The sequence below is a fragment of the Ambystoma mexicanum genome, chromosome 5q, assembly GCF_040938575.1.
Source record: "Ambystoma mexicanum isolate Mex_15411 chromosome 5q, UKY_AmexF1_1, whole genome shotgun sequence".
Lineage (NCBI taxonomy): Eukaryota > Metazoa > Chordata > Amphibia > Caudata > Ambystomatidae > Ambystoma > Ambystoma mexicanum.
This window is the reverse complement of record NC_090933.1, coordinates 1,036,633,246-1,036,659,147: the sequence shown is the minus strand read 5'-3', so window position 1 is coordinate 1,036,659,147 and position 25,902 is coordinate 1,036,633,246. Positions and strand designations below refer to the sequence as shown.

Genomic DNA, 25,902 nt, shown 5'->3' with positions numbered 1-25,902 from the left:
TTGTACACGCAGGCAGCTCCACAACTACAGCACACATCATCATTCATCAACTTAACCTTATACATTTTTTCTGTAGTCCAGTAAATTCTCCCAATAACTTTTTGTCTTACGAACCGTAAACACGTATCCATTTTTGCATTAGATCCTACTCTAAGAAGGTCATCCCACTCTATGTCTGATATTGGCAAATTGATGTCATTTGACCAAACCTCTTTCAATTATCCACAAACCTGCATAATCCGACCCCATAGTCATAAAATGCATATAAGTAGATACACCATGTTCCCGCCCATCAAACAGCTTACAAATCTATGGTCTGTGCTCTATCTCTTTATCAAACATACTCATTATTTGCTTATCAAGGAACTAGGCTCTATATAGTGACTCAACTCTCTTCTATTTAAAGGATAGTTCCGGGACTTTTTTTTTATTGTCCCTACGGTTCGGCCATGTGTTTTTAAGCATAAATCGGTAGATCGTAGAAAACTTTCCTATGGACCTTACCCGACTTTTCGTCCATTAACGCACTCGAAATCAGCCGCCATTTTCTGATAATCCTATCATTTCCCCCCATCGACCTGGCTCACCTGTTTTTGCGGCACTAAATCAAATCCCCCGCCCCTGAGCCTGACATCAGCAGACGCGTACCGCCCATTTCCCAACGCCAAAGCACGTTTCGTGTCAACAATCGCTGCGCCTCAGCTAATGAAGTATCGCCATGGAAATGGCAGGACGCCTCTTTCCTCAATAAGTATAAACACACCGTTTCACAACACACAGCAGCAGATTTTCGATTCCATTACTCTCTCTGTGTTACTTTGAGTATTCTGTGACTCGTTTCTGTGCTCTGGTCAGCTACATTCGCCGCTTCTAGGCCTTGTGAACACCTGTACCATCTCTGTAAATTATTTTACTTTCTTTACCACACAATGGCTACAATAATGCCGTATATGTACGAGCCCGAGTACACCGAGGAAGAACTACTGGAAAGGCAAGCACGCGAAAACGATGGGGATTCGGACGGCAGTTGGGAGGACCAGTCAACGGATGAAGAGCCTGGACCATGTCGCATGGACGGCGTCTCCACCTGGTGCACGTGCAATCGGTGCAAGCTAATGCCAACTGAGGAGGAGAACTGCTGCTGCCGTGAAAATTCCGGGTGCTTGGCCTACATTTCGGAAGGCGAGCCAAGTCCGCAATGCATCACCGAGCTGCCAGAGTTCAGGGAAGCCTGCCTCTCACGGACCATGTTGAGGATGATGATGGTGCTTATGCACGAACTTCGCGGCACTGTTCGTCCGCGTAATCCGAGTAACGAGTAAGTATACTCTGGTTGTGATGTCAGTGATGCCACTACTATTTCATGGTCGTCTCCCACATATAAAATTACATCTACATATCATTCGAATGCATGTAAATTGGTTCCATAGTGTGCATTTTCTAGATAGAATTTTTTTCAAAGCAGAATGACATTTTTTACCTGAATCGACAGTGATAAGAAAGTTTTGTCATTTTAATACAGTTTGCATCTTTCATTTTCACAGGTGGTACAGGCTGGTGGCCTATCGTTGCTTCACTTGGTGGCTTCACGGGAGGCTCGGACACCGCGTTCGGAGAGTAATACCTGCCTGTGCGGTACTTGCCATTAGACAACATTTCCCCAGCGACAGTGGACAATACCGCGGATTTTCCCTGGATGTGCTGCAACCGGAACTTTACAATGTGTAATGTTTATTATTTATGTTCAATTGAAATTAAGATCTAAAATAAAACCCAACATATATTTTAACAATGGTTGTTTTGATTTTTTAAATGAATCTAGTGTGTCTCCATTGAATAGTCTTCCTGTGCCTTGTCTTGTCACACCACATGTCTCCGGCCAGCATCCTCCCTCACGCTGGCCGCCCACCTTCAATCCACATAACCGTTGAACCCATATGCAGCAGACATACATATGTTATTTTGCGGGTTGGCATCAAGCCTCCCGGCCTTGCCTCCTCCCCCAAAAATACTTACCACACCACTTTGTTCAAGCGTTGGCAATAAAAGGCTGTTGGATTTTATTGATACAAAACATGGTTATAGGTAAATAATCAATATGGTTGATCATAATAAATCATCCTTTTGGGCACCGGGTACAGAGATGACCCCCTCTGGCCCGTGCCGCCTTGCCACCACAGGCCAGCCTGCTGCTGACTAACTGCCTAGGCATCCAGGGTCTCCAGGGTGAACTGCACCCATATATTCTCCTGGGAGGGTGAGGTATTTATAAACTCACCCCCCTGCCTTCCATGTACTAGATCCTGCAGCCTGCCTCTTACATGCAGTTAGATGGCCTCTCCTTGGTGAGGCCCTGCGGCAAACGAGTCTTGTCTGCACGACCACCGCCCCAATCCACCCCCCCGCCCTATCAAAGGCAGTTCGCACCGGGGTACTTGTGCTGGCAAGTGGAGCTGTCAGGGAGCGATAAAGGCCAAGAGGTGCCAAAGACCATGTACACTTCAAAGTGGTCTATAGAGCATGGGTTGTTGTTCCCATGTCTACCTCCAGACACCGTGTCTCCTGCCAAGCATCCCCCCTCAAGCTGGACGGCCCCCTTCAATCCACATAAGTGTGTCTCCATTCACAAGTCTTCCTGTGTCTTGTCTGCACGACCACGGCCCCAATCCACCCCCCGCCCTATCAAAGGCAGTTCGCACCGGGGTATTTGTGCTGGCAAGTGGAGCTGTCAGGGAGCGATAAAGGCCAAGAGGTGCCAAAGACCATGTACACTTCAAAGTGGTCTATAGAGCATGGGATGTTGTTCCCATGTCTACCTCCAGACCCCGTGTCTCCTGCCAAGCATCCCCCCTCACGCTGGACGGCCCCCTGCAATCCACATAAGTGTGTCTCCATTCACGAGTCTTCCTGTGTCTTGTCTGCACGACCACCGCCCCAATCCACCCCCCCCCGCCCTATCAAAGGCAGTTCGCACCGGGGTACTTGTGCTGGCAAGTGGAGCTGTCAGGGAGCGATAAAGGCCAAGAGGTGCCAAAGACCATGTACACTTCAAAGTGGTCTATAGAGCATGGGTTGTTGTTCCCATGTCTACCTCCAGACCCCGTGTCTCCTGCCAAGCATCCCCCCTCACGCTGGACGGCCCCCTGAAAACCGCATAATGCCACGACATATACACGTCATTCATTCACAAACACAACCCTGTTTCGAATTCTTTATAACCCACTTCATATTTCTAATGAGAACTTTGCGCTTTGCTAGTCAACCCGTGAAGGTGCTGGTTATCTGCTCTTCGTCTCTGTGAACTTCTGTGACCACTTCGAGGAAACTCGTCAGTTTGCAACCTGTGAACTGCTCCCTGTTCTACGACAAGAAACTACTCTGATCCCTGCATCTAACTGTTTGTTCGTCAAGGTAAGGCCATGTACCATAATCATTTTGCGTCCAATTTCTTTTCGTTCAAGACAGTACATGCAAGGAACTAGTCACATGTTCTGAGTTTAGTCAAATTATTTTTCTATTTTTTTAAAGTTATTCAAATACTTATCCGCATGTGAATAACGTGTATAGTTCCAAGAACCAAAACGAACCTTGCATTGAACCTTTTATGTGTCATTTAATTTTTTAACACATTGGTATTCATAGAGAATTGTTGATCTTTACTTTTCAGAACTTTCTACAATGCCTGCCTGTTCCATTGGCGGTTGCCCTTCGAAGACCCATAATAAATCTGAAGGTACTATAATGCATGTTTTCCCTAAGACAATAGATCAGATAAGAGAATGGGTCGGATATTGCAGATATCCACCGTCTGAGCTTGAAAGTAGAGTCCTAGAAGTCTTTGCGGACAAGAGGGGTGATCGATACCGCATCTGCAGCAGGCACTTTAGCTCAGACATGTACTCCACATCATTGCTAATAAAGAAGAACACACCGCGAGCGAGGCGAAAATTGCTCTCAACCGCTATTCCCACTCTATTCGTCCACATCTGTCCACTGGTGAGTCAAGTTTACGTATTTATCTCTCGGCCTTGCGGTAGTGTGTAGCATTAGCTAACAATAATTTCCCCATTTATGTATCCACTCAATATGAAGGCAGAAGATTCTCCATCCGTGTCGTTATTGCAGTCATCAGCCACTTCAAGCGCCTATCGGGTAATCTTACTTGGCTATTCTGCCACTGACTTGTTTTAGGCATGTAAATCAATAGTTTTAATTTATCGTGTAATTATTTTACCTAATGGTACACCCTTGTACTCGTCCTCTAGTCTTTGTTTTCAGTTATAATTATTGTTATCCAAAATAATGCAAGTACTGTCTTTCAGGGAGATGCTGAGGAGTCCAACGCATTGACGACAACCGTTGATGTCACTCAGATGCTCGAGGTACGTTTCCGGACAGTTCCATCGATGGAGATCATCAGATCTTGCATTCTTGTAGCGTGATTGTTACACACAATGTTTCTTTCGTTTTTAGCCATTGATATGTCCTTCTGTCGTCACCCTCCTATGTGTCTTCTTTTTTCAATAGTGTGTTCATTACTAATGAAAGTCCTATGTTTCAGGGAGTCGATGGAGCATTAGTCCAAGAAGAAGGGGGAGCATGCAGTTACGGGTCGGCGCAACAGCTTGCAGAAGTGTGCACCGCAGTTACATCGTGCCTTGATGTTCTTATGCATTTCGAGGTATGGATACTGACAGTTCGATCAAGCAAAATCATATGACGTGATTACATCCGCTATACTTCCTTCTTTATTAACGCAAGTACTATGTTTCAGGGAGATGACGGAGCTTCTTCTACAAGAACATCACCCCTAGTAGTTGATGCAGATCTCTGGGTGGTGACACTTCCAACGATCGAGCAAATCGAATCATATTTACATATCCATTATTTATTTTAGACAACTGATCTTTTGTGCAGGTCTATTTAGATGAGCCGTTGACGCCTGCACAAAGTTTATGTTCTTTTTAACAAAATAGAAAACCATACTAATGCAATTACTGTGTTTCAGGGAGTTACTGAAGCATCATCTTCAATAATATCATCAATGGAAGTCTATGAGGAGCCCGAGGTATGGATCTTGACAGTTCCATCTAACTAGATCAACTAAGCGTGAAAAATTGTCGTTTGAATGTTCTACACAAAGCGTTCATTCGTGTTTTGCTATTGAGATGTACGTGGGTATTGGTCCACAAGTACATTTTGTGTTTTCGATATTATTATACATACTAATGAAAGTTCTATGTTTCAGGGAGTCGATGGAGCGTCAGTGCGTGATGGATGTGCTTATCATGAAAATATAGTCGTTGCAGCGCAAGAGGAAGTGGAGACATGCACACACGAGTCGGAGCAACAGCGTCCTGATGTTGAAGTTGGAGGCAAGAAAGTTTCAAAGAAAAGAAAGCAAAAGAAGGTTAGTGTCCTGGTCACTATATTATGTTGTTAAATGGCTTTCGTTTCTGAAATTATATTCATTATCGTTTCTTACGTTATTGCAACACACCCCCAAAAAGAAGTCTTTCGGGATGGTCCCGGCCTGTCAAGGTCAAATAACAATAGAACCTTATACTGAGTCGTGGGCCATTCCGGCACCCGAGCAAAAAATCAAAGCAGCTGACCTTCACTTTGAACGAGCACACATTCCTAGTTAGCTACATTCAGTGTAAGGCCATCTCACAGGACTTGAAATTTACACTCCATCTTTGCATTTTGTCTGCGTGCATTTGCAGCCCCAGCGAACCATAAATACGGAGACATTCTATATTTTTTGAAAAATGATTTATATTACTGTTTGGTTTAATTTAATGCGCAAATGAACAAGGTTGGTTAGACACATTGCATGTACACTGAGCAATCACTTTTATTTACACAATACATAGCTACACATATTCAATGGGCCTGCGACATGAGGAGACTCGAGAGCAAAGTCACAGGTGACACCCGGGTGGTTCGCACTACTGCACGGTGAAGGGTGGGGCAAGGGTGGAGAGACACATTGCATGTACACTGAGCAATCACTTTTATTTACACATTACATAGATACACATATTCAATGGGCCTGCAACATGAGGAGACTCGAGAGAACAGACAATCAAATTACAATCATTTAAACCGTGATGTGTATTTCTCAATGAGCTCTGCTTTAGGTGGACATGGAACAGAGGCAATGTTGGGTGGCAATGCAGTTGTCCCCTGCACAGTTTATTGAAAGACTTATTGCTGATGTCCTAGATAGGCACATACATGCCTGGGCGCATTTGCCTACGCAGCACAGTCACGTCACGGATAGAGGCGGGGAATATGAATGTTTTGATAAAGTCTGTTTCAGGGGCGGGGGATTTGATTTAGTGCCGCAAAAGCAGGTGAGCCAGGTCGATGGGGGGAAATGATAGGATTATCAGAAAATGGCGGCTGATTTCGAGTGCGTTAATGGACGAAAAGTCGGGTAAGGTCCATAGGAAAGTTTTCTACGATCTACCGATTTATGCTTAAAAACACATGGCCGAACCGTAGGGACAATAAAAAAAAGTCCCGGAACTATCCTTTAAGCTGAATTTTACATGTAATTCCTCAAAACTCAGAATCCTACCTCCCTGAAAAATGTCCCTTATTCTTAGAATACCCTTCTTAATCCGGATATGCCAATGCAAACATCTGTTTTGCAATTGAAATGCTTGATTATGCCAGATTGAGGCATCATAACTAATCCCAAAATGTTGACCATTTTCCTTAAACCATGCTTCCAAAGCATTCTTTGTTGCCACTATTGACTGCAATCTCATGTTTTTTCCTGACACTTTTCCCATCGTATAAAGGCTATCCAAAGCATACGGTTTACAAATATCTCTTTCTATCTTCAACCAAATCGGACTTATTATATCCTCATTATCAAAATAATGTGAACCTTCCTTTATAAGGAATGCTCTATAGTATTTGAAATGGTCTGGATATCCAACCCCCCTTCCTTTACTCCACGTAATAAAATATATTTTGGAATACATAGTCATTTGGCAATTCCACATAAAAAAAAATTGATAAACCATATCAACTTTCATTAAGATTTTTTTTTAAATTAATAGAGGAAGCAATTGTATAATATACAATACTATTGGTAATACTACCATTTTTATTGCATTAACCTTAGCCCACAAATTCAAAGTCAGCCTTTCCCATTTCATTATATTCATTAATATTTTCCCTATTATCATATCGACATTTAATTGGACAATTTATTTAAAGTTTCTAATGATATGTATCCCTAGATGTTTCACTCCATTTGGGGACCATTTAGAATTCCAGGATTCCAACACACTTTTATCAAATACACTGGAAAGGGGAATATTTCTGCCTTATCCCAGCAAATTTTATGTCCAAACAGTTTCCCAACTTCTTCAAACATCTCTTTCAGAACCGAGCCACATATTGCAGGATTTGAAAGAAGTATTGTCTTATCATCCGCATAAGCTAATATTTTTTAGTTAAGTATTTCCTACTTGAACCCCCCTTATTTCATTTTGTTGTCTTATGTACGCTGCCAATGGTTCCAACGCTAGATTAAATAGGAAAGGTGACAATGGGCATCCTTGCCTGGTACCTTTTGATAGTGAAAAGGATCTTGATATTAGCCCATTGATGTGTACCTATGCTGCATAAACATAGGTCCAAATCCCATTTTCCTTAGTATGAATTCTAAAACTATCCAATTGACTCTATCAAAAGCTTTTTCTGAATCAAAAAAAGTACTGAATCTGACTCCTTAATATCATGTGTACCTATAACATCTAACACTGTTCTAATATTATGATAAGCAAATCGGCCAGGTGTAAAACCTACTTGAGACTCATCAATTAAGCCCCGCATGTATCCATTCAGTCTATTTCACCATATTCTATTGAATATTTTAAATCTACATTTAATAATGATATTGGTCTATAGCTCCCACACTTTTGATGATCTTTATCCGATTTTGGAATTACAATTATTAAGCAGATTTTTAACTTGCACATCTCTAGTTCCTAGTAGAAAAATGTAGGTATTTGGGTCATGCCAATATAATGTATTTCTGTTGCCTATAGGGTTCAAGTACTGCAATGTAGACTACATTAGCTAATGTGTTCATTATGTTTCTATGAAACATTGCCCATTCTTCTCAGAAAATGTTACATTACAAGTCAACTTTAACATAAAGGATAAACATAATAAGTACCCCAGAAAATTACTATATTTTTCTAAGTGCTCAATACAAACACTTGTGCCGAACAAACTGGGAGTGTGTAGAGCACTATCTGAAAGATTTTAATGTTAGTGTGACCATGTTTATTCTCACAGCCCCTCCATCCACCCCAACATTTGTAATGCATCCTATTGAATGATTTTCAGGTAGTAAGAGGCCTTTTTCTAATCCAAGCAATAGGGTTGCATAGAGATAGACCTGGCTGATTTCTGGAGCTTGCATGATACGTACTGATCAAAGACATTAACACACAATAGGGCTCCAGAGCAAACAAGGCATTCAGCACTATGGAAAACATTACAAAGTGAAGGATTAAGATTTCCCTTTCAGTGAATATCTACAAAAGTAAACACTGGCCAGTGAATATGTCTGCTTTGCAAATTTAGACATTAAACCTTATTTCCTTAGGGGGCATAATAGAAAAATATTACCCTCTGCATATACAAAGAGAGACCTATTGTCTCACCAATGACAATGTAATTTGTGATGCTCCTACTCTGCCTGAAGAGAAGCGGATTCTACAACCCATGTTGGTGAATGCAATGAAGAAAGCAGGTTATCAGGGCATATATCACAGCCAGGCCATTGATGGAATTGTGTCGGATATTCCTGGATTCGGAATTGGGCAAAAAATGCCCCCATGTATCCTGAATCTTGGAAAACAAACAACCCATACCCTTGATGAGCCATTTAATACAATACAGTGCACCCACAGTCATCAGCTGTTCTCAGCAGCCAGAGGCATTCCAAGCTCAGGAGAGCTCTGCTCTGCTTGTCTTGTTGTTGTTGTTGAGTTTAAGCACATAAAAGTGCAGAAAAGGTTAGATTGCTGCAGACACAGCAGCAGTGAATGGCTAAGAGTGGCTGTTGTCTCTTCATAGGCACACCGTGTAACGCACATGCTTTGTCACCCATCATGGAATCAGTTCACTCAACGCAAAGGCACTTAGCCGTCAATAAACATCAATGGGCACTGACACACCAAAACAATCGAGTTTGTTTTCACCCACGCTGGGTGCTCAAATGGTGAAGAGGTATGAATAGGTACAAATGGTGGGAAATTAAACATGAGGGTGCATAAAGATGCATGCTGTGTGACACCATGACAAGGACAGCTGTTTTTCATGAACTATGTTTCTTTCTAGATTCTGAGATGATGTTTTAGGCCTCCATTATTCTGCATGCTGGTACTAGTAGGCCTTCATTTAAGATGTGGTAAATCACAGCCATACTCATTCCCTTTTTGCACAACTGGATTGTCAGGTTGGTTTATTATGTCATTTCTGCACATTTCATGTCATCTCTGTATTTTAGCAATGTCTTTGTACACATTTTAGAAGCGTATCTGCCATGACTCCACCTGTAGCCCCACCATATCACCCCCAAGTCTGCCTAGGGGATCCCAGAGTACTGTTTTCCCCCATTACACCCAGTGAGTCAGTCTGAGTTCTTATTCTGGTTGGATAAACATGTAACGCTTTTCAAACTGATGTTTCCCAAACAAGATGGAAGCGTGTGTACATTTCTTATTTGCATGCTCTTCATGTCCATCCACTTGGAGGTATTCATTTAAGCCACATATACATTCTTTCTCTGTACGCTCTATGCTCCAACCGCTTAATCTGTGTAAATCTACAAGCTGCACAGGCCTCATTTGCAGTCCCCATATGCATTTATCTTGTGGGGTCCTTACACATACATCTGTTTGCCCAATTGAAATGATTTATGCTACAATATTATATAAACATTTGACAGTTGAGACATTCAAAGATGTTTTTTAAGGTATAAAAGGTGTGAATTGGATGTATGGGATTTTAGTACGAAATAAAATCCATTAATTGGATGACTGACCAACTAATAAATCTTTCAGATACCACAAGCTTTTAAAACTTTACAAATAGTATCCCAAATTATTCATTAGTTTCAAATGCCAACTGAAAATATGACAACTGTGGATCTCTACCACCAAACTCATACAATTACAAACTACATTTGTATATACCCGTTTTGTAGTCTACTTCTTTACGGAAACAGAAGCACTTCCCATAAAAGACGAAATTGCCTGCCCCAAAGCCTGTGACTTGCACATGCTAGTATGGCACATCGCATGCTAAAAAGCGAGCACATCCAATCAGCTTCTAATTCCTCTGAGGTGGATAACGCAAGTAGCATTGAGTTAGGCAGTAACAACAGCTGTTATCACCGCTTTTATATAATTCAGTCAGAAATAAATTTAATTCTCACTCATTTCATATTAAGGGAAAAGGGAAAGTGACTGATTGAATAGTTCTTACAGCTGCTCGTCATGAACAAAGTATTTCACACTTAATTTAAGAAGGTGACAAATATTGCAGTCCAATGGGACTTCCTATATTATAGCATTATAGTGAGGGGTGGTTATTGCGGCACACCAAATTATAACCCGAGGTAAAGCTGAGCGCCATAAAGTGGGGAAGGGTTTTCATCCCAAGTGATAATGGCACCTGTCGAGGTCCATAAGGGTTTTAGCACGAGGTGGTAGTAGCAATATATGCTTTGTAGTTTTTGTGCTAAAGTTAAAAATGGTGCTTTAGGAGTGAGTAAAGTAAATGAAACTCAGTTTGTAAATTAAATGTGGTTTTATTTTGTAGTATTTGAAAAACATGGTTGTTTTCGTAAGTTAAGCATTTTAATTGCGATTTGGTTGAACTGGAATAGGTTTAACATGAGTATAACATGAAAGCATTTTCCAAAGTGTTATCTTTCTCTTTTGTATGTTAAATAGCATGCTGCAGCAAAAAACGGTTCTCCCAGAATGGAATTGTAATGTTGAAACAAATTCTTGCCTGGGAATTGCATTGTTTTTTCCCTGTCTAGTCACTAGGCAGATTATTCAGATCGTAGTCAATATTGACTGCACTGTAGACATTCCGATTGGCTTAGAGAATGTCAATATTGAATGTACAAGTGCTAATTTGCATTACACCACTCTGTCTCTGGCCACTACATCACTCTAAAGCGACTGTGTTATAACTATTGCACACTGTGTAATTGATAGAAGCCTGCAATGCCCAAATAAAACCCTGTACATAATTTCCTTAGTATAGTCTAGAAGTGACATCACTCAACTGTAATAAAAGAATTTGCATCACTACTGCAGCTGTAATAACTTGCACAGTTAACATGTGATGGCACAATCCCTGATGCTTGAAACAGTGCAGAGCAGAATCCCAGAGGTCACTGGTATGCTTATTTAAAGCAGTGACTAGAGTTCAGATTCCTTTCTTCTAAAACAGTTTTTTTTTTCTGTGACACTTTCCAGCTATTAACTGATAAGGAACCGTTTATGCTAATGTTGTGCCCTGCTGGATTATAACACGGGCGAGCAAGATTAGATCTGCACGTTATCTCTCATTTTAAACCACAAAACGTCCCTCTGTAAACTGCTTAATATATTTTACAACTTTACCAGCTGAATACGAGTGTGCCTTTTTCCTCTGAACAGATGCTGCATTGATTGTATGCATATCAAAAACTCGAAGATCTCTCTCATTAGAGTAATCAAGAGTCCAGAGTTAAAGTGAATGATGGTGCAGCCATTTATTATTAAGATGTATTACCATGTATTTAATGTACGTTGTAAGGATAATGCAAGTCATTGTGAGGTTCAATGATGTTATAAAGGAACTTGGCCTTCAATGTGGTCCTGGGACCCCTTGGTGACTTGCCATATTGTTATAACGATTGGTAAAGGGTATTTTATCCAAATGAAATCCAATATCCAATATATAAAAATATATATTGCTTATATATCTGATTACCTAAAAAGAAAATCGTTTTTCGGCTATGTGCACAGCCTGATTGCCTGCAGCTGTTCCAAATTCTAATTTAGCTGTTTGCGCATACTGATTTCTTACTGCTGTTTTAAAGTCAAATGTAGCTGTGTTCACATCCTGATTGTCTGCTGCTGCTCTAAATTGAGTTATCTGTGTGCACATCCTGATTGCTGCTGTATAAAGTCTAGATTAGCTGTGTGCCATCCTGATTGCTGGTGTTCTAAATTCTAATTTAGCTGTGTGCACAGCCTGATTGTCTGCTGCTGTGTAAAGTCTAGATTAACTGTGTGCCATCCTGATAGTATGCTGCTGTTCTAGATTCTAATTTAGCTGTGTGCACATCCTGATTGTCTCCTGCTGTTTAGAGTCTAGATTAGCTGTGTGCCATCCTGATTGTCTGCTACTGTTCCAAATTCTAATTTAGCTTTGTGCACATCTTGATTGGCTGCTGCTGTTTAAAGTCTAGATTAGCTGTGTGCCATCCTGATTGTCTGCTGCTGTTCTAGATTCCAATTTAGCTGTGTGCACATCCTGATTGTCTGCTGCTGTTCAAAGTCTAGATTAGCTGTGTGCCATCCAGATTGTCTGCTGCTGTTCTAGATTCCAATTTAACTGTATACACATCCTGATTGCTGCTATTTAGAGTCTAGATTGGCTGTGTGCCATCCTGATTGTCTGCTGCTGTTCCAAATTCTAATTTAGCTGTGTGCACATCCTGATTTCTTGCTGCTATTTAAATTCGATTTTAGCGTTGTGCACAACCTGCTTATCATGGAATCTGTTGACAGTTCCACCCCCTCTGCTCTCTCTCTAGTCTGCTTTCGGTTCCCCCACCCTCGTCATCTCCCACTGTGTTCACATTGTTCACTGTTGGGATCACAGTGATTGGTTACCTCCTCTACTCTGGTTTGTTACCTGCTCCCCGCCCCCCTCAGTTCCCATTGTCTCTCTGTGTTGTTATTTACATTAGCCCTATACCCATTATCCTCTTTCCTCTGTGTGTTCCCTGTTTTCTTTGCATATTACCTCCCCCCAGTTTCCCAGTGTTCTTCTCCAACTTTTCCTCCCTGTCTCCCTCCCCCTCCTACTGTTCTCCCCATGCCTCTGTGGCATCAGCCTGGTTAAGTGCACCACATTCTCTGCAGTTTGCTATGGCACCCTCTATCTCTCATATCTTCTCAAACTGCTTCTCTATCTCTTATCCTTCACCCCTTACTATGTCCATCAGGAAGAAACTCAAGAAGGACACACTGACTCAGGCCTTCCGTTTGCAGACACCTATGTCACTGCCTCTACCAGTGAGACTCTCACCGACATCCTCTTTGTAGTTCCCTCACCCGACCTATGGACTCCCCATATGATCGCTCTTCTCTATCCTTTCTCTTCCTCACCCATCGTTGGTGGCACTGGCTGGGAGGTCCTTCTTGCTCTCTTCTCTCTTCTCCACCTCCACATCATCAATGTCTACTGTAATGGTACAGGGTCCTCATCCCAACCTTCTACTCTTTGATAGTCTCCACCCTGCCTTATCAACCTCCCTTCTCCTGCACCATCTCCTTCAGCATCCCTGGCTCTCTTACCAGCTGTGCCCACCCTGACTCCCTTGCCACCACCTAAGCAACGTCTACCCTCTGCACAGCCTCCTTGCTGCCATCCCCCCAACATTGACAACCTTGTCAGTCTTCTCCTCTTTGATGAACCTGCCACCCACTAATACTGTATCTGAGGCTCCCTTGTCCCCTGATGCCCCTCCTGCACTGGCTCTCTTCTCGTGCACTGCAGTCCCAGCTCCCTTGCCGGCCTTGGCTCTTCCTCCCCCTTCCACCTCTGTCCCTCAGGCACTCTTGCCACTTATGGGGAGGATCACTGTCCCCTGCTCCCCCATAAATCTTTCACAGATGACAATCTGTTCCACATCACCATGCTTAACACTCACTCAGCTGTCAAACACTCCTCTGACATCTGCAACCTCCTTGAACTTCTGGATCTTGATGTTCTTGCCCTCACTGAAACATGGTTGAAGGATAGCTCTGTCACAAGTTTTGACACGCTTCCCCAGAAGGCTACAAGATACTCTCTCTGCCTAGACCAAACATATTTGCTGGGGGAATAGCAATGATCTTTCCTGAGTGGATCACTGTGTCTGTCATTCCCACTCAGACCTATTCATCCTTTGAGTTCCCGGTCTGCAAGATCTCCCTCTCTCCTAGCTCTTTACTCCTGCTGGCCACCTTCTGTGGGCCACCTGGACAACCCTCTTTCTTCCTTTTGGAAGGGGCTGACCTGGCCTCCTCTCTCCTTTCCTCATCTTCTCTACTCCTCCTACTGGGTGATCTCAACATCCATCTTGACTCACCTGATTCCTCAGGACCTTTCCACAATCTTTGCAACTCTCTCTCCCTCTTTCCATCTTACCCTCTGGCCCAATGCACTCCACTGGCCACACCTCGGATGCTCTCATCTCAACTGACATTCCTCTATCTATCCCTATCGCTACTTCTCTCTCCTGGACTGATCACTCTCTCCTCTCTTTCCACTTGAAGCTCTCTTCTCCTCTTGCATTGGTAAACCTGACACTGACTCCCATCTACACGGTCATCTGACCCATGAATAGAGTGTCAGTAGCTGCATCTGCCTCTACATACTCTGCTCCTTCTACTCCTGCAGCTGACTCCCACCCTGACACAGCCCTCTCTGACTTTAATCGTTCCATTCGCAACACTCTTGATATTCTTGCCACTGTCATGAGGGTACGACTGAAGCCTTCCAAAAAGTGCAACTCTTGGCACAACTCCGAACTGGCTGCCCTTAAATGCAAGTGCAGGAGAGCCGAATGGAAAAGGGATTCCTCGGGCGAACCCTCTGACAAACTGGCCTGCTGCCTCCTTAAAAAAAAAAGTATAGACTCTGCATGCACTCCAAAAAAAGAGTTTTTATCAAGCCTGCATCTCTCTGTGGCATCCAATAACTTTTTAAAGTCTGCAAGGAACTAGCCAACCCTACTGCAGCCTCTCCCACCATCGCACCCACGCAGGCCCTTTGCTCTGCCCTGGCTGCACACTTCACCTAAAAAACACAAGACATCCTATCCTCTATCTTCCTCACCACCTCATGCGCCAACATCTCTTGTACCGCCCTTGGTCACCCCCACCACTGCCCTTCTTCTCTCTTCTCTCTCCCTTGTCAAACCTGAGGAGGTCACTAGACAAGTCCGGTCTATGAAAGCCTCCTCCAAACAGGTGGACCCCTGTCCTTCCAAAGCCATCGAGGACAACCTTGACTCTCTCACCCAAGCCTTGGCCAACCTCTGCAACCTCTCCTTCGCCACTGCAGTTTTCCCCACTGCTCTTATGCACTCCCCTTGTGCAGCCTCTCCTCAAAAAACATTCTGCTGACCCTTGCATTTCATTAAACTATCGTCCATTCTCTATCACTCCTTTCCTGGGCAAACTCCTGGAGAAGTTGGCTATTTCTCAGCTTACCCTACCCACTGAATGAATCGGTTGGTTGCTTCCATGACCACCAGTCTGGCTTTAGAGCATCCAGAGGCACGGAAACTGCTCTTCTGAACACCCGTGAAGATCTGCTCTCAAACCTTGATTCTAACTCTCCCTCTGTCCTCATTCTACTCGACCTCTCCTCTGCCTTCGATACAGTGAACCACAACATCCTGATCGCACATCTCCATGATACCCTGGGCATCACTGATCAGGCCCTGGTGCGGCTGACCTCCTTTTCTTGGACCGTCCATTGGAGGTGGAATTGGGGTTCTTCCTCTCACCTATCACTCTCTCTATGTGTAGTGTCCCCCAGGGATCTAACCTATTCCCTCGGTTTTCAACGGGTACATGGCCCCCATCGCCCATATGATAGCCACCTTCACCTACAGCTTTCAGTGTTATGTGATGACACGCAGCTCTCCTTCAGGCTACCCTCAGCCTCTTCCTCTTCCTCACTCATACCTGACTGTCTGTCTGAAATTCAGTTGTGGTGTGTTCCAAAACGACTTCTGCCTCAATGGCAGTAAAACAGAGATTGTCCTCAATGGGACCCCTGCTCCACCTTCTCTCTTTCTCTCTGGCTGGCCTCCCTTGGCCCTGCACCTCCACCTACCAATGAGGCAAAACATCTGGGGTCATCTTCGACTCCACTCCATCCTTCTCATCTCACACCACAGACATCTCACACTACCAACTGCACCTGCTCAGAGGAATTCTACCTTTTCTCACCTTCCCCCAGAGGCTCACTATCTCCAGTGCCTTGGTCCTCTCTAGGCTGGACTGCTGCAACAGTCTCTTTATCAACCTGCCCTCTCTTACACTCTGTCCCCTTCAACTCATCCAGAACAGAACTGCAAGACTTATCCTTGGCCTCAAGCCCATGGACCGTATCTCTCTGGCACTGAAATCCCTTCACTGGCTCCCTGTGGCTGTAAGGATTAAGTTCAAGACCCTTTACATTGTCCACAAGGCTTTCTGGGGACTGGACCCAATCTATCTGCAACACTCTCTTCCTAAATACTCACCTTCCCGAGCCCTCCGCTCGTCTTCCTCTAACTCTCTGCAGGTAAGCCACTTCTCCAAGCAGAGACTTGGGGGGAGATCTTTATCCACTGAAGGGGCCTCCCTCTGGAACAGCCTCCCTGCCTCTCTCCGTCTTGAGGCGGATCTCCTTAAGCTCCGGAAACTCCTCAAGACTTTCCTCTTCGCCTCCTCCTGCTCTCTCCCCCTCCCATGCTAACCACCTCTTTCTGCTCTATTGCTCTCTCTCCTCTACTTCTGCTCAGTCTCGCCAACTGGCTGCATGGTGCGCCTTCAGAGCCTCACAGGTCCCAAGCCGCCTCACCAGTCTCCTGCACTTGCCCCCGGGCCTTGCACTTGCTGCAGCACTGCTGCACTTTGGTTACGACCCATGAGATTGGTATCTCCTTGCACATAACCCAGGACTGGGTGCACTTGGTCCCTGTTGCCCCCCCACGCGCTTCCTGTTTCTGTTCACCTTCATAATCTAAATGTACCTTGCCTAGTAAGATCGTTTTTCTTGTGTTCCCTATGTCTTCCCCTCCCATGCATGGTTGTGCTTGGAAACACTTGTGTATAAGCGCATTATAAATAAACAATCAATCAATCAAACAAGGATCTAAAATACAATATCCAACACACCACACCACACAATGGGCCTCATCACGAGTCAGGCGGTAACCCTTAAATGAGGTGGTAGCACTATTGCCGCCGCATTTAAGGGTCCGCCAGATCATGGCCTTTGCGGATTTCCCCCTAGCTCTGAGCTGGGGGGAAATTTGACGATTTTCGGTGCTAATACCGCCGGCGGGAAATCCGCCAGCGGTAATAGCACAAATTTTCCCCATTGGGCCCAAAGGGGAATGAGGAATTCCCAAATGGGCCCAATGGGGAATGATCACTAACCGTTCCGCCAAACCCGTGATCCGGCGCTAATAGTGCAGGGGGTTTTGGCGGTAGGGCTAATAGCGCCGGCGCTAATAGCGCCGGCCCTACCGCCCAACTCGTGATGAGGCCCAATGTGTTTGTGTTAAATCCATCGAATTAGAACCAATAACTAAATTAAGACATATGCATTGTTAGAAACCCATTTCCTTAGCATTTAATTCTGATCACAGCATGTTTGTTGGTGATCTGGACAACGACCTCTGTACTAGCAACATTGTACTTTTTCTTAACTAAACTTTACAGGTTCATCGACGTTCAAAGAAAGACAACTCACCTACAAGTTCACCAATGAGGAAAGCCAGACAAATTGCTGTGGCTATGTAGAGCTTCCTCTTGGCTAAGCTCTGTTCTTTCTGCCTGGCATCATGGGCTTTGGTGTTGCTATGGCAGTGAAATGCACCAATGGACTGCAGCGTTTCTTCATTGATCGTTTCCTTATCCAGTCCTTTCTCTTGAGATTCACTGCTAATGTTCAAACGAGGAATTAAAATGAGAAGGAATAATTCTTTAACACGAAAAACAGGTTTACATTAGTAATCCGTACATATTAATGGAATGCATTATATAAAAAATAATATTAGTTCTTATTGTCAACAAACTTTATTTGTTGTCATATGTTATCCAGCATAAGAAGAATTGTAAATCTCTGTGTACTAAAAAAGTTTAAGTGCACTAAGAGGCTAATTCCTAAGTCCTTTCTGCCCATAATAATGTATTTATTTATTTGTGCACTTGTATTGAGCACCAAGTCCTCAGGCATCTGGGCACTTAACTTAAGAATCTGATTACAGGTTCCTTTTGCTGTGGCCATAAGGTTGCAGTCATACCACAGAGCGTGCATGAGTGTTAGGTTACATACAGGTTGTAATGGAGCGGATACATTGGCTGGTTACATACAGGTTGTCATAGAGCAGGTACATTGATTGATTGTATATACGGTTTGACTATGCAGTTGTCTTACTTGAATATAGTGTAGTGTGTGCCCTGGTCGCAGTGGTGGCAGGTTTGCACTTGTGGGCATTAGTGGTGCTTTTAGCTGTCTTGGGCCAAAGAGCTACATTTTGAGACCTTTGCAGAACTACCAGAACGGCATGTCTGCTCTAAGAATTAGTGGCATAGAGTTCCACTGTTTGGTCGCGATTACTGGGAAGCTGCAGCCTCCAGCAGATTGAATCTGGTAAGAAGGTGTGAGTATGCCGATCGGGTCAGTCTGTAAGTCTGGGCTCTAGTGATTTGGTTGGCGAGGTAGGCTGGGGCACAATTGGACAAGCATTTGTGTGTTAGTGAGAGGACTTTGAATTTAATGCGGTCACGTCCTGGTAACTAGTAGAGGTTGCACCTGGCTGTGCAGATGTGATGCTTTTTGGGGATGTTAAGGGCAGATCTGATTGTGTTATTTTGAGTTATTTGCAGCTTTCTGATTTTTCTGGAGATTGAGCCTGAAAATAGAGAGTTGCAGTAGTCAATTCTTGAAAGGATAAGTGGTCTGGCTAGTGTGATGCAGTTGTCTGTCGTGAGGAAGGGTCTGCTAGCTGTGATCAGTTTGGCCATGTAGGCAGCCGATGAGGTAATGGTGTTGACTTGTCTAAAAAGAGAGAGAGATTAGTTCAGGTATATTGCTAGTGTTTTTACCTCATTGGCCACTTTGATGATGTTGCTATCGATATTGAAGGATTTGTAGGTTTTCTGTAGTGAGTTTAATCTAGGGGTTGCTGATAATGAGTATTTCAGTTTTCTCGTCATCCAGACAAAGCTCATGTTGTGCCATCCAAGCTTGGATCGTGAGGTAAATATTGTTCAAGAGTTTGGTGTCAGTGTCGAAGTTGCCTGATATAGGTAGGAGTAGCAGGGTGTCGTCAGCAAAGTTAGTGTACATGATGCCCAGTTTGTCAAGGAAGTCAACAAGTGGCTTAGTAAACACATTGTAGAGAGTAGGGAGACACAAGATCCTTGTACTCCACATGTGACCGGGACAGGTTGTGCTGTTGCAGTGGATATGGCATTTGATATGGCATTTGTAACGCGCCTATACACAAGAGTTTCAAGTGTTTCAAGGTGCGACGAGGCAGGGAGGGGGGAACAGGGGAAGACAGACAACAATCCTACTAGGCCAGGTGTCATTCAGATCGCGCAAGTGCAGGGGTAGGGGGAAGGGAGAAAGTGCAAGGGGAGGGGAGGGGGGAAGTGCAGTACAAGGTAAGTAGAATAAAATAAATAGGGCCAGCTGGTGGCAAGTGCAAGGTAAGTGCAGACAAGTGCTGGGAACGGGGGCTGTAGGGATACAGAGACAGTCCCGCAGTGCAGGGGTTGCCAGGGAGGCAGTGCAAGTGGAGAGTGGCTGGGCCCAGGACCGAGGTCGGCGAGAGTGGCCCAGTTGCAGATTCGGTGCAGATTCAGCAAGGAATTAGCAGGGGAGAGGGAGAGAGAAAGCAGAAGCAAAGAGGAAGGTTTTGAGGTGCTTCCGGAGCCATAGATGGTTCTCCTCAAGTTTCAGGGAGGCAGGAAGGCTGTTCCAGAGGGAGGCCCCTGCCGCGGAGAGAGATCTACCCTCAGCTCGTTGCTTCGAGAAGCGGCTGACCCTGAGGGAGTTGGAGGGTATTTAGGCCCCAGGCCCCAGAAGGGCTTGTGGACAATGCAGAGGGTTTTGAACTTTATCCTTGCAGCCACTGGGAGCCAATGTAGAGACTTCAGTCCTGGAGAGATACGGTCCCTGGGCTTGAGGCCAAGGACAAGTCTCGCAGTTCTGTTCTGGATGAGTTGCAGAGGGTGGAGAGTGGAGGCAGGCAGATTAAGATAGAGGCTGTTTCAGTAGTCCAGCTTAGAGAGACCAGGGCTCGTGAGACAGTGAGATTCTGGGGGAAGGAGAGGAAGGGAAGAATACCTCTGAGGAGGTGCAGCTGGTAGTGTGACTTCTTAGAGACGTCAGATATATGAGGAGAGAAGGAGAGTGTGGAGTTGAATATAACCCAAGTTTTTTTGTCATGCAGGTAGGAGCAGGAAGAGGGCCAAGAGAGGCCGGCCAGAGAGCTGCAGGGAAGGAGGGAGTGGGTGTGCCGATGAGTAGAATCTCAGTCTTACTGGCATTAAGGCAGAGGTCATTGGCGGCACACCATTCCTGGATAGCAGACAGACAGTCAGAGATGAGGGAAGGAGAGGAGGAGGCCGAGGGTATCCTGAAAATGAACTGGGTATCGTCCGCATAGCACTGAAAGTTGGGGCAGTGAGCGGCGATGCGATGGGCAAGGAGTGCCAGGTACTGGTTGAACAGCCAGGGGGAGAGATTTGATCCCTGGGGGACACCACAGGTGGAGAAAAAGATGTCAGAGAGGAAGGACCCCAGTTGGACCTGGGAGGGTCGATTGGAGAGGAAAGAGGTCAGCCACGCCAGTGCCTGACCAGTGATACCCAGGTTATCACGGAGACGGTTGAGCAGGATGGCATGGTTGACAGTGTCAAAGGCAGAAGAGAGATCGAGCAGAATGAGAACACACGGAGTGTTGGAGTCAAGGTTCAAGAGTCGGTCCTCACGGATGTTTAGGAGAGCAGTTTCCGTGCTTCTGGCAGCTCTGAAGCTAGATTGATGGTCATGAAGACTGCCAACAGATTCAGCATGGAGGTTAAGCTGGGAGATGGCCAGTTTCTCCAGGAGCTTGCCCAGGAAGGGAGTGATGGAGATTGGGCGATAGTTAGCCGGGCAGGAGGGGTCAGAAGAGGGTTTCTTAAGAAGAGGGTGCACAAGGGAGTGCTTAAGGGGGGATGGGAAGACTCCAGAGGCGAAGGAGTGGTTGCAAAAGTCAGCCAGGGCAGGAGCCAGGGAGTCAATGTGGTCCTTGATAGTTTTGGAGGAACAGGGGTGAACCTGTTTAGACAAGACTTTCATAGATCGGACTTGTCTGGAAACCTCGTGAGCAGAAAAAAGGGGAAAGGCAGAGAAGGAGGGAGGAGGGGTGGCTGTAGAAGGGCCAGAGGAAGAGCCAGGAAGAGAGGGAGGGAGGTGATAGGAGGAGAGTGAGGACAGGATGTCCTGAGTTTTAGAGATGAAGTGAGAGGCAAGTGCAGTGCAGAGGGCCTAAGAGGGGACAGGAGAGGTAGAGACTGCAGCAGGGTTGGCAAGCTCCTTGCAGATTTTAAAGACTTTGGCCGAGTTGTTAGATGCCGCAGAGATGCGGGCTTGGATAAGGGCTCTCTTCTTGGAGAGAACGGAGAGACGGTATTGCCTTTGGAGCAGGTGGCAGGCCAGTTTGTCAGAGGATGAACATGAAGCACGCCATTTCCTCTCTGCCACCCTGCACTTGCGTTTAAGGGTGACGAGCTCCGAGTCATACCAGGAGTTACATTTGGCTTTGGGCTTCAGGCGGATTCTCATGACAGGAGCAAGGATATCAAGAGTATCAGATATAGCAGAGTGGAGCATGGAGAGGGCAGTGTCAGGGTGGGAGTCAGCCGAAGGGGGGGGGTGCGAAGGTGGCAGTGAAAGCCTCAACTGACACACGCTTCATGGGCCGGATGACCGAGAAGGTGGGTGGCAGTGCTGAGGGTGGCTTTGCCAGTGGGGTAGGGAGGGTGAGGTGGGAGGATAGGAGAAAGTGATCACTCCAGGAGAGAGAAGTGGAGAGAGGGACGGAGAGGCGAAGGTCAGAAGAGATCAGAGCATCAAGAGTGTGCCCTGCAGAATGAGTAGGCCCAGACGGGAGAATAGAGAGTGAGAGAGAGTCGCAGAGGTCACAAAAGAGTCCTGTGGGGGGACAGGAGACATCCAAGTGGATGTTGAAGTCACCAAGAAAGAGGAGTTGAGTGGTTGAGGACAGGAGTGAGGAGGAGAGGTCAGCCCACTCAGAGAGGAAGGAGGAGATTTGACCAGGTGGCCGATAGATAGTAGCCACGGTAAGGGAATGGCTAGGAGAGAGAGAGAGAGAGACGGCAGACAAGGCATTCAAAAGAGGAGTGACAGTGGCAGGAATCCACTCAGGGAAGATAAGGGCTACACCCCCCCTGCACGTTGGACCTGGGCACGGAGAGGATCTTGTAGCCGTCAGGTAGGAGTGTGTCAAAGCTGGTGACAGAGCTGGCCGTGAACCATGTCTCAGTGAGACCGAGGACGTCAAGGTCCAGTTCCTCAAGAAGGTGACAGATATCAGAAGAATGCTTGATTGCAGAGCGAGAGTTAAGAGTGGCAATGTGGAGAAGGTTGCCATCCTTGAAGGACTTCCGGGGAGGGGTACAGATCAGAGGTACGCCCTGTGGAGGTGTAGAAGAAGGAGCAAGAGAGGGTGCAGGGAGGGAGGGTAGAGGCAAGGTAGCCGAGGACAGAGGAGGGGGGACAGCAGGAGAGGAAAGGAAGTTCATGAGGCATGGGAAGCGTCTATCAAAGAGGTGAAGGCTGGCCTGAGGGCCTTGGACCAAGACGGTCCCATTAGCGTAGACATTAATGATGGCCTTAGAGGAGTGGAAGGAGGCCAAGAGGACATCCCAACGGGTGCCACCATTAATGGGAGAAGAGGAGAAAGGAGAGAGCACAGAGACCATATGAAGGGTCCATAGGTCAGGCGAAGGCACGAAAAAGAGGATGTCAGTGAGAGTTTCCTTGGAGCAGGCACTAGTGTAGGTGTTAGTGATAAGGAGGCCTGGGTTGGAGACCAGGATGTCCTTTTTAAACTTTTTCCTACCAGATTTAGTGAGGAGAGCAGGGTAGTCAATAGAGAAGCAGTTAGATAAGATAGGCGAGATAGAGAGCACCATGGAGTAGGAGGGAGTGGGGGAGGAAAACAGACGATACAAGAGCACGCAGGCAGTAAGAGAGCGGCAAGCCCTAGTTTACCACATTACAGAACAGTGAGTGCGTATTAGGTACAGAGGCCACCTAAGTTTGAGAATCCTGCGGGGGAAGAAAAACCCTGGTTACCACAATTCAGAACAGTGAGAGCGTATTAGGTACAGAGGCCGCCTAAGTTTGAGAATCCTGCGGGGGAAGAAAAACCCTGGTTACCACAATTCAGAACAGTGAGAGCGTATTAGGTACAGAGGCCACCTAAGTTTGAGTTTAAGTTTAAGTGGATGAGAAAACTCTTGTGGTTCGGTGGGCCAGGAAAGATTTGATCCATTTTATTACACTAGTTGAGAAGTGGGCTGCATGTTCCAGATGTTGACACAGGATATTGTGGTTGACTAGGTTGAATGGAGTGGACAGGTCTAGGAGGAGGAGGATTGCCAGGTCGCCTTTGTCCTTCATTTGATCCATTTGGATTTTGAGGTCCAGTAGGGTCATTTTTGTCCTGTGGCCCGGGCGGAATCTTAATTGGCAGAGGTCTAGGAGGTTGTGGGTTTCAAAGTATTTTTTAATTTGTAGGTACGCGATTCTGTCAAGGCTTTTCAAGAGAAACGGTACTGTGGCAATAGGTAGGTAGTTAGTAGGGATGTCTGGGTCTAGGATAGATTTTTTTTAGCAGAGGGAGCACCCATGCTTCTATCACGTTTCCTGGTACGCTACTAGAGTTGAAGGAGTTGTTAATTAGGGTTGTGATAAACAGTGCAATTTTCTCAGCACATTCTTTGATGATGGGTACTGGACAAATGTCTCCTTGGCATCTGGATGGTTTTAGTCCATTGATGATTCTGAGCATTTCAACGGTGGAGATTGGGGTAAATTTGAATCTAGGGGTAGAGTTGTTGTGGGATGGGGGAAGGTCAGGCGTCAGGCTGACTGGGACAAACTTTGATGATTTGGCTTTGATTTTATTGTAAAGTGAGGTGCTTTTGCCAGATAAGGCATTTTGGATGTTGGTGCACCAGGGAAGATCCTTGATACTGTGGTCAGGGGTGGGGTGGGTGTGTTTGTCTCAGGAGGATAGCTCAGGGGCAATGTGCTCGCCTTGGAAGCAAGGTGACACAGAGCACCACAGGTTCGATCCCCAGGTCCGCGCTTAGAACCCGATGGGTATTAAGCGCGTAATAAATAACCAATCATATCATATCATTCGGGTTCCCCTAGTATGGTGAAAAGTTCTTTGGTGTCAGAGTTGGCATTCTTGATTCTCGTGTTGTAGGTGTTGCCCTTCGCGTGGATGGTGGCTGTCTTGTATTCTGATGCTAGGGAGTTGAAGAGACATTTATTTTTGATGGAGATTTATTTTCTCGGTGCTCTCTGCTAATCTTTTGGCTGTTCGAAGGTTGTTTGGGCTCTCCATAAACCATGTGTTGGAATGGGCAAGTGGCTTTGATTTGCAAAGGCCTAGGGGGGCCACTTTGTCAAAGGCATCTTGTAATGTTTGGTTGTAGAGCGTTACTAGAGTGATGGGGTTGGTTGTGGTGTTTGCGTGAGTAATGATTGGAAGTAGTAAGGGGCGCATGTTGTCAGGTGTAATGTTCTTGTGGTTTCTTGCAAGCACCGCTGAGGTTGGTTGCGGTAGGATGTTGGGTTTCGTTGAGAAACTGATATTGAATTGAATGGTGTTATGGTCTGACCATGGGCAAGGTGAGTTGGCTAGGATGTTGGTAAGACAATTCAAGTCAGCTAACCAATCTAGAGTGCATCCTTTGTTGTGTGTGGGGCTTGTGATTCTGAAGGTAAATCCTTGTGCTTCTATAGTGTTGGCGATGGTAGTAGCCTGGGAGTCGGAAGTGTAATTTAGGCCTAGTTTGAAGTCACCCATGATGATCATTTTTGATAGAGATTGGGTGTTAGTGGTGAGAAGGGTTGCTATATCTTCCTCAAAGGATGTCAGAGGGCCAGGCGGTCTGTAGATCAGGTTTATAGTGAGAGTAGATGTTGCTGAGAGTGAGAGTTTGAATGAGATCAGTTAGCCTGATGTGAAGTTTGGCTGATGATTGTTCTTATCTGGAGGTTTGTTTTTCCAATGAGCGCTACTCCCCCTCCTTTGTAACCTGTTCTATCTTTCCTAAAGATAGTGTATCCTTCGAGGATGGCAATGGAGAGGGTGGGACTGGCTGCTGCATGGAGCCAAGTTTCTGTGATTGCTAGGAAGTTCAGGTCTAGGGTGGCGATGAGGTCAGCTATGGCTAGCGCATGTGCCAGGATGGATCTAGCATTGATGAGAGTGCCCTTAATGTTGGATAATGAAGATGTTTGCTCATTGTTCAGCAGTTTAGATTTGGGCTTTCCCGGCTTATTGTTTTTTGCTGTGTCCTTCATGATTTGGATGTAGCAGGAAGCTAGTTGTTTGTTTCTGAGTTCGAGGGAGCATGGAGCAGTGTTTGTCATAGTGCTTGGCATACAGGGTTTGTTTTTGGGATCTGTGCGGTCCAATGTTTTCTGTTCACTGGTGGTCCTAGGTATATTTTGTGGATCCGTGGGATGCGGGAAGGGCCGTGTTTGGGTGTCGGGGAGCACAAGTGCCATTTGCATAGGGCTTTTTCTTTTGAATGTTAGGTC

The 25,902-nt window shown here is 45.5% G+C and overlaps 1 protein-coding gene across 1 annotated transcript in view; it reads right to left on the bottom strand.

The window, feature by feature from the left end:
- Positions 1-25,662, bottom strand: part of SLC30A8 (solute carrier family 30 member 8) — a 173,462-nt gene extending 147,800 nt beyond the window's left edge. Inside the window, exons 1-2 of the mRNA XM_069622138.1 lie at positions 25,395-25,662; positions 17,788-18,018 (exon numbers count right to left, since the gene is read on the bottom strand). Of these exons, the coding sequence (XP_069478239.1) occupies positions 17,788-18,018; positions 25,395-25,662 (499 nt within the window). The remainder of the gene's footprint in view (positions 1-17,787; positions 18,019-25,394) is intronic.
- Between the last annotated feature and the right edge of the window lie 240 nt (positions 25,663-25,902).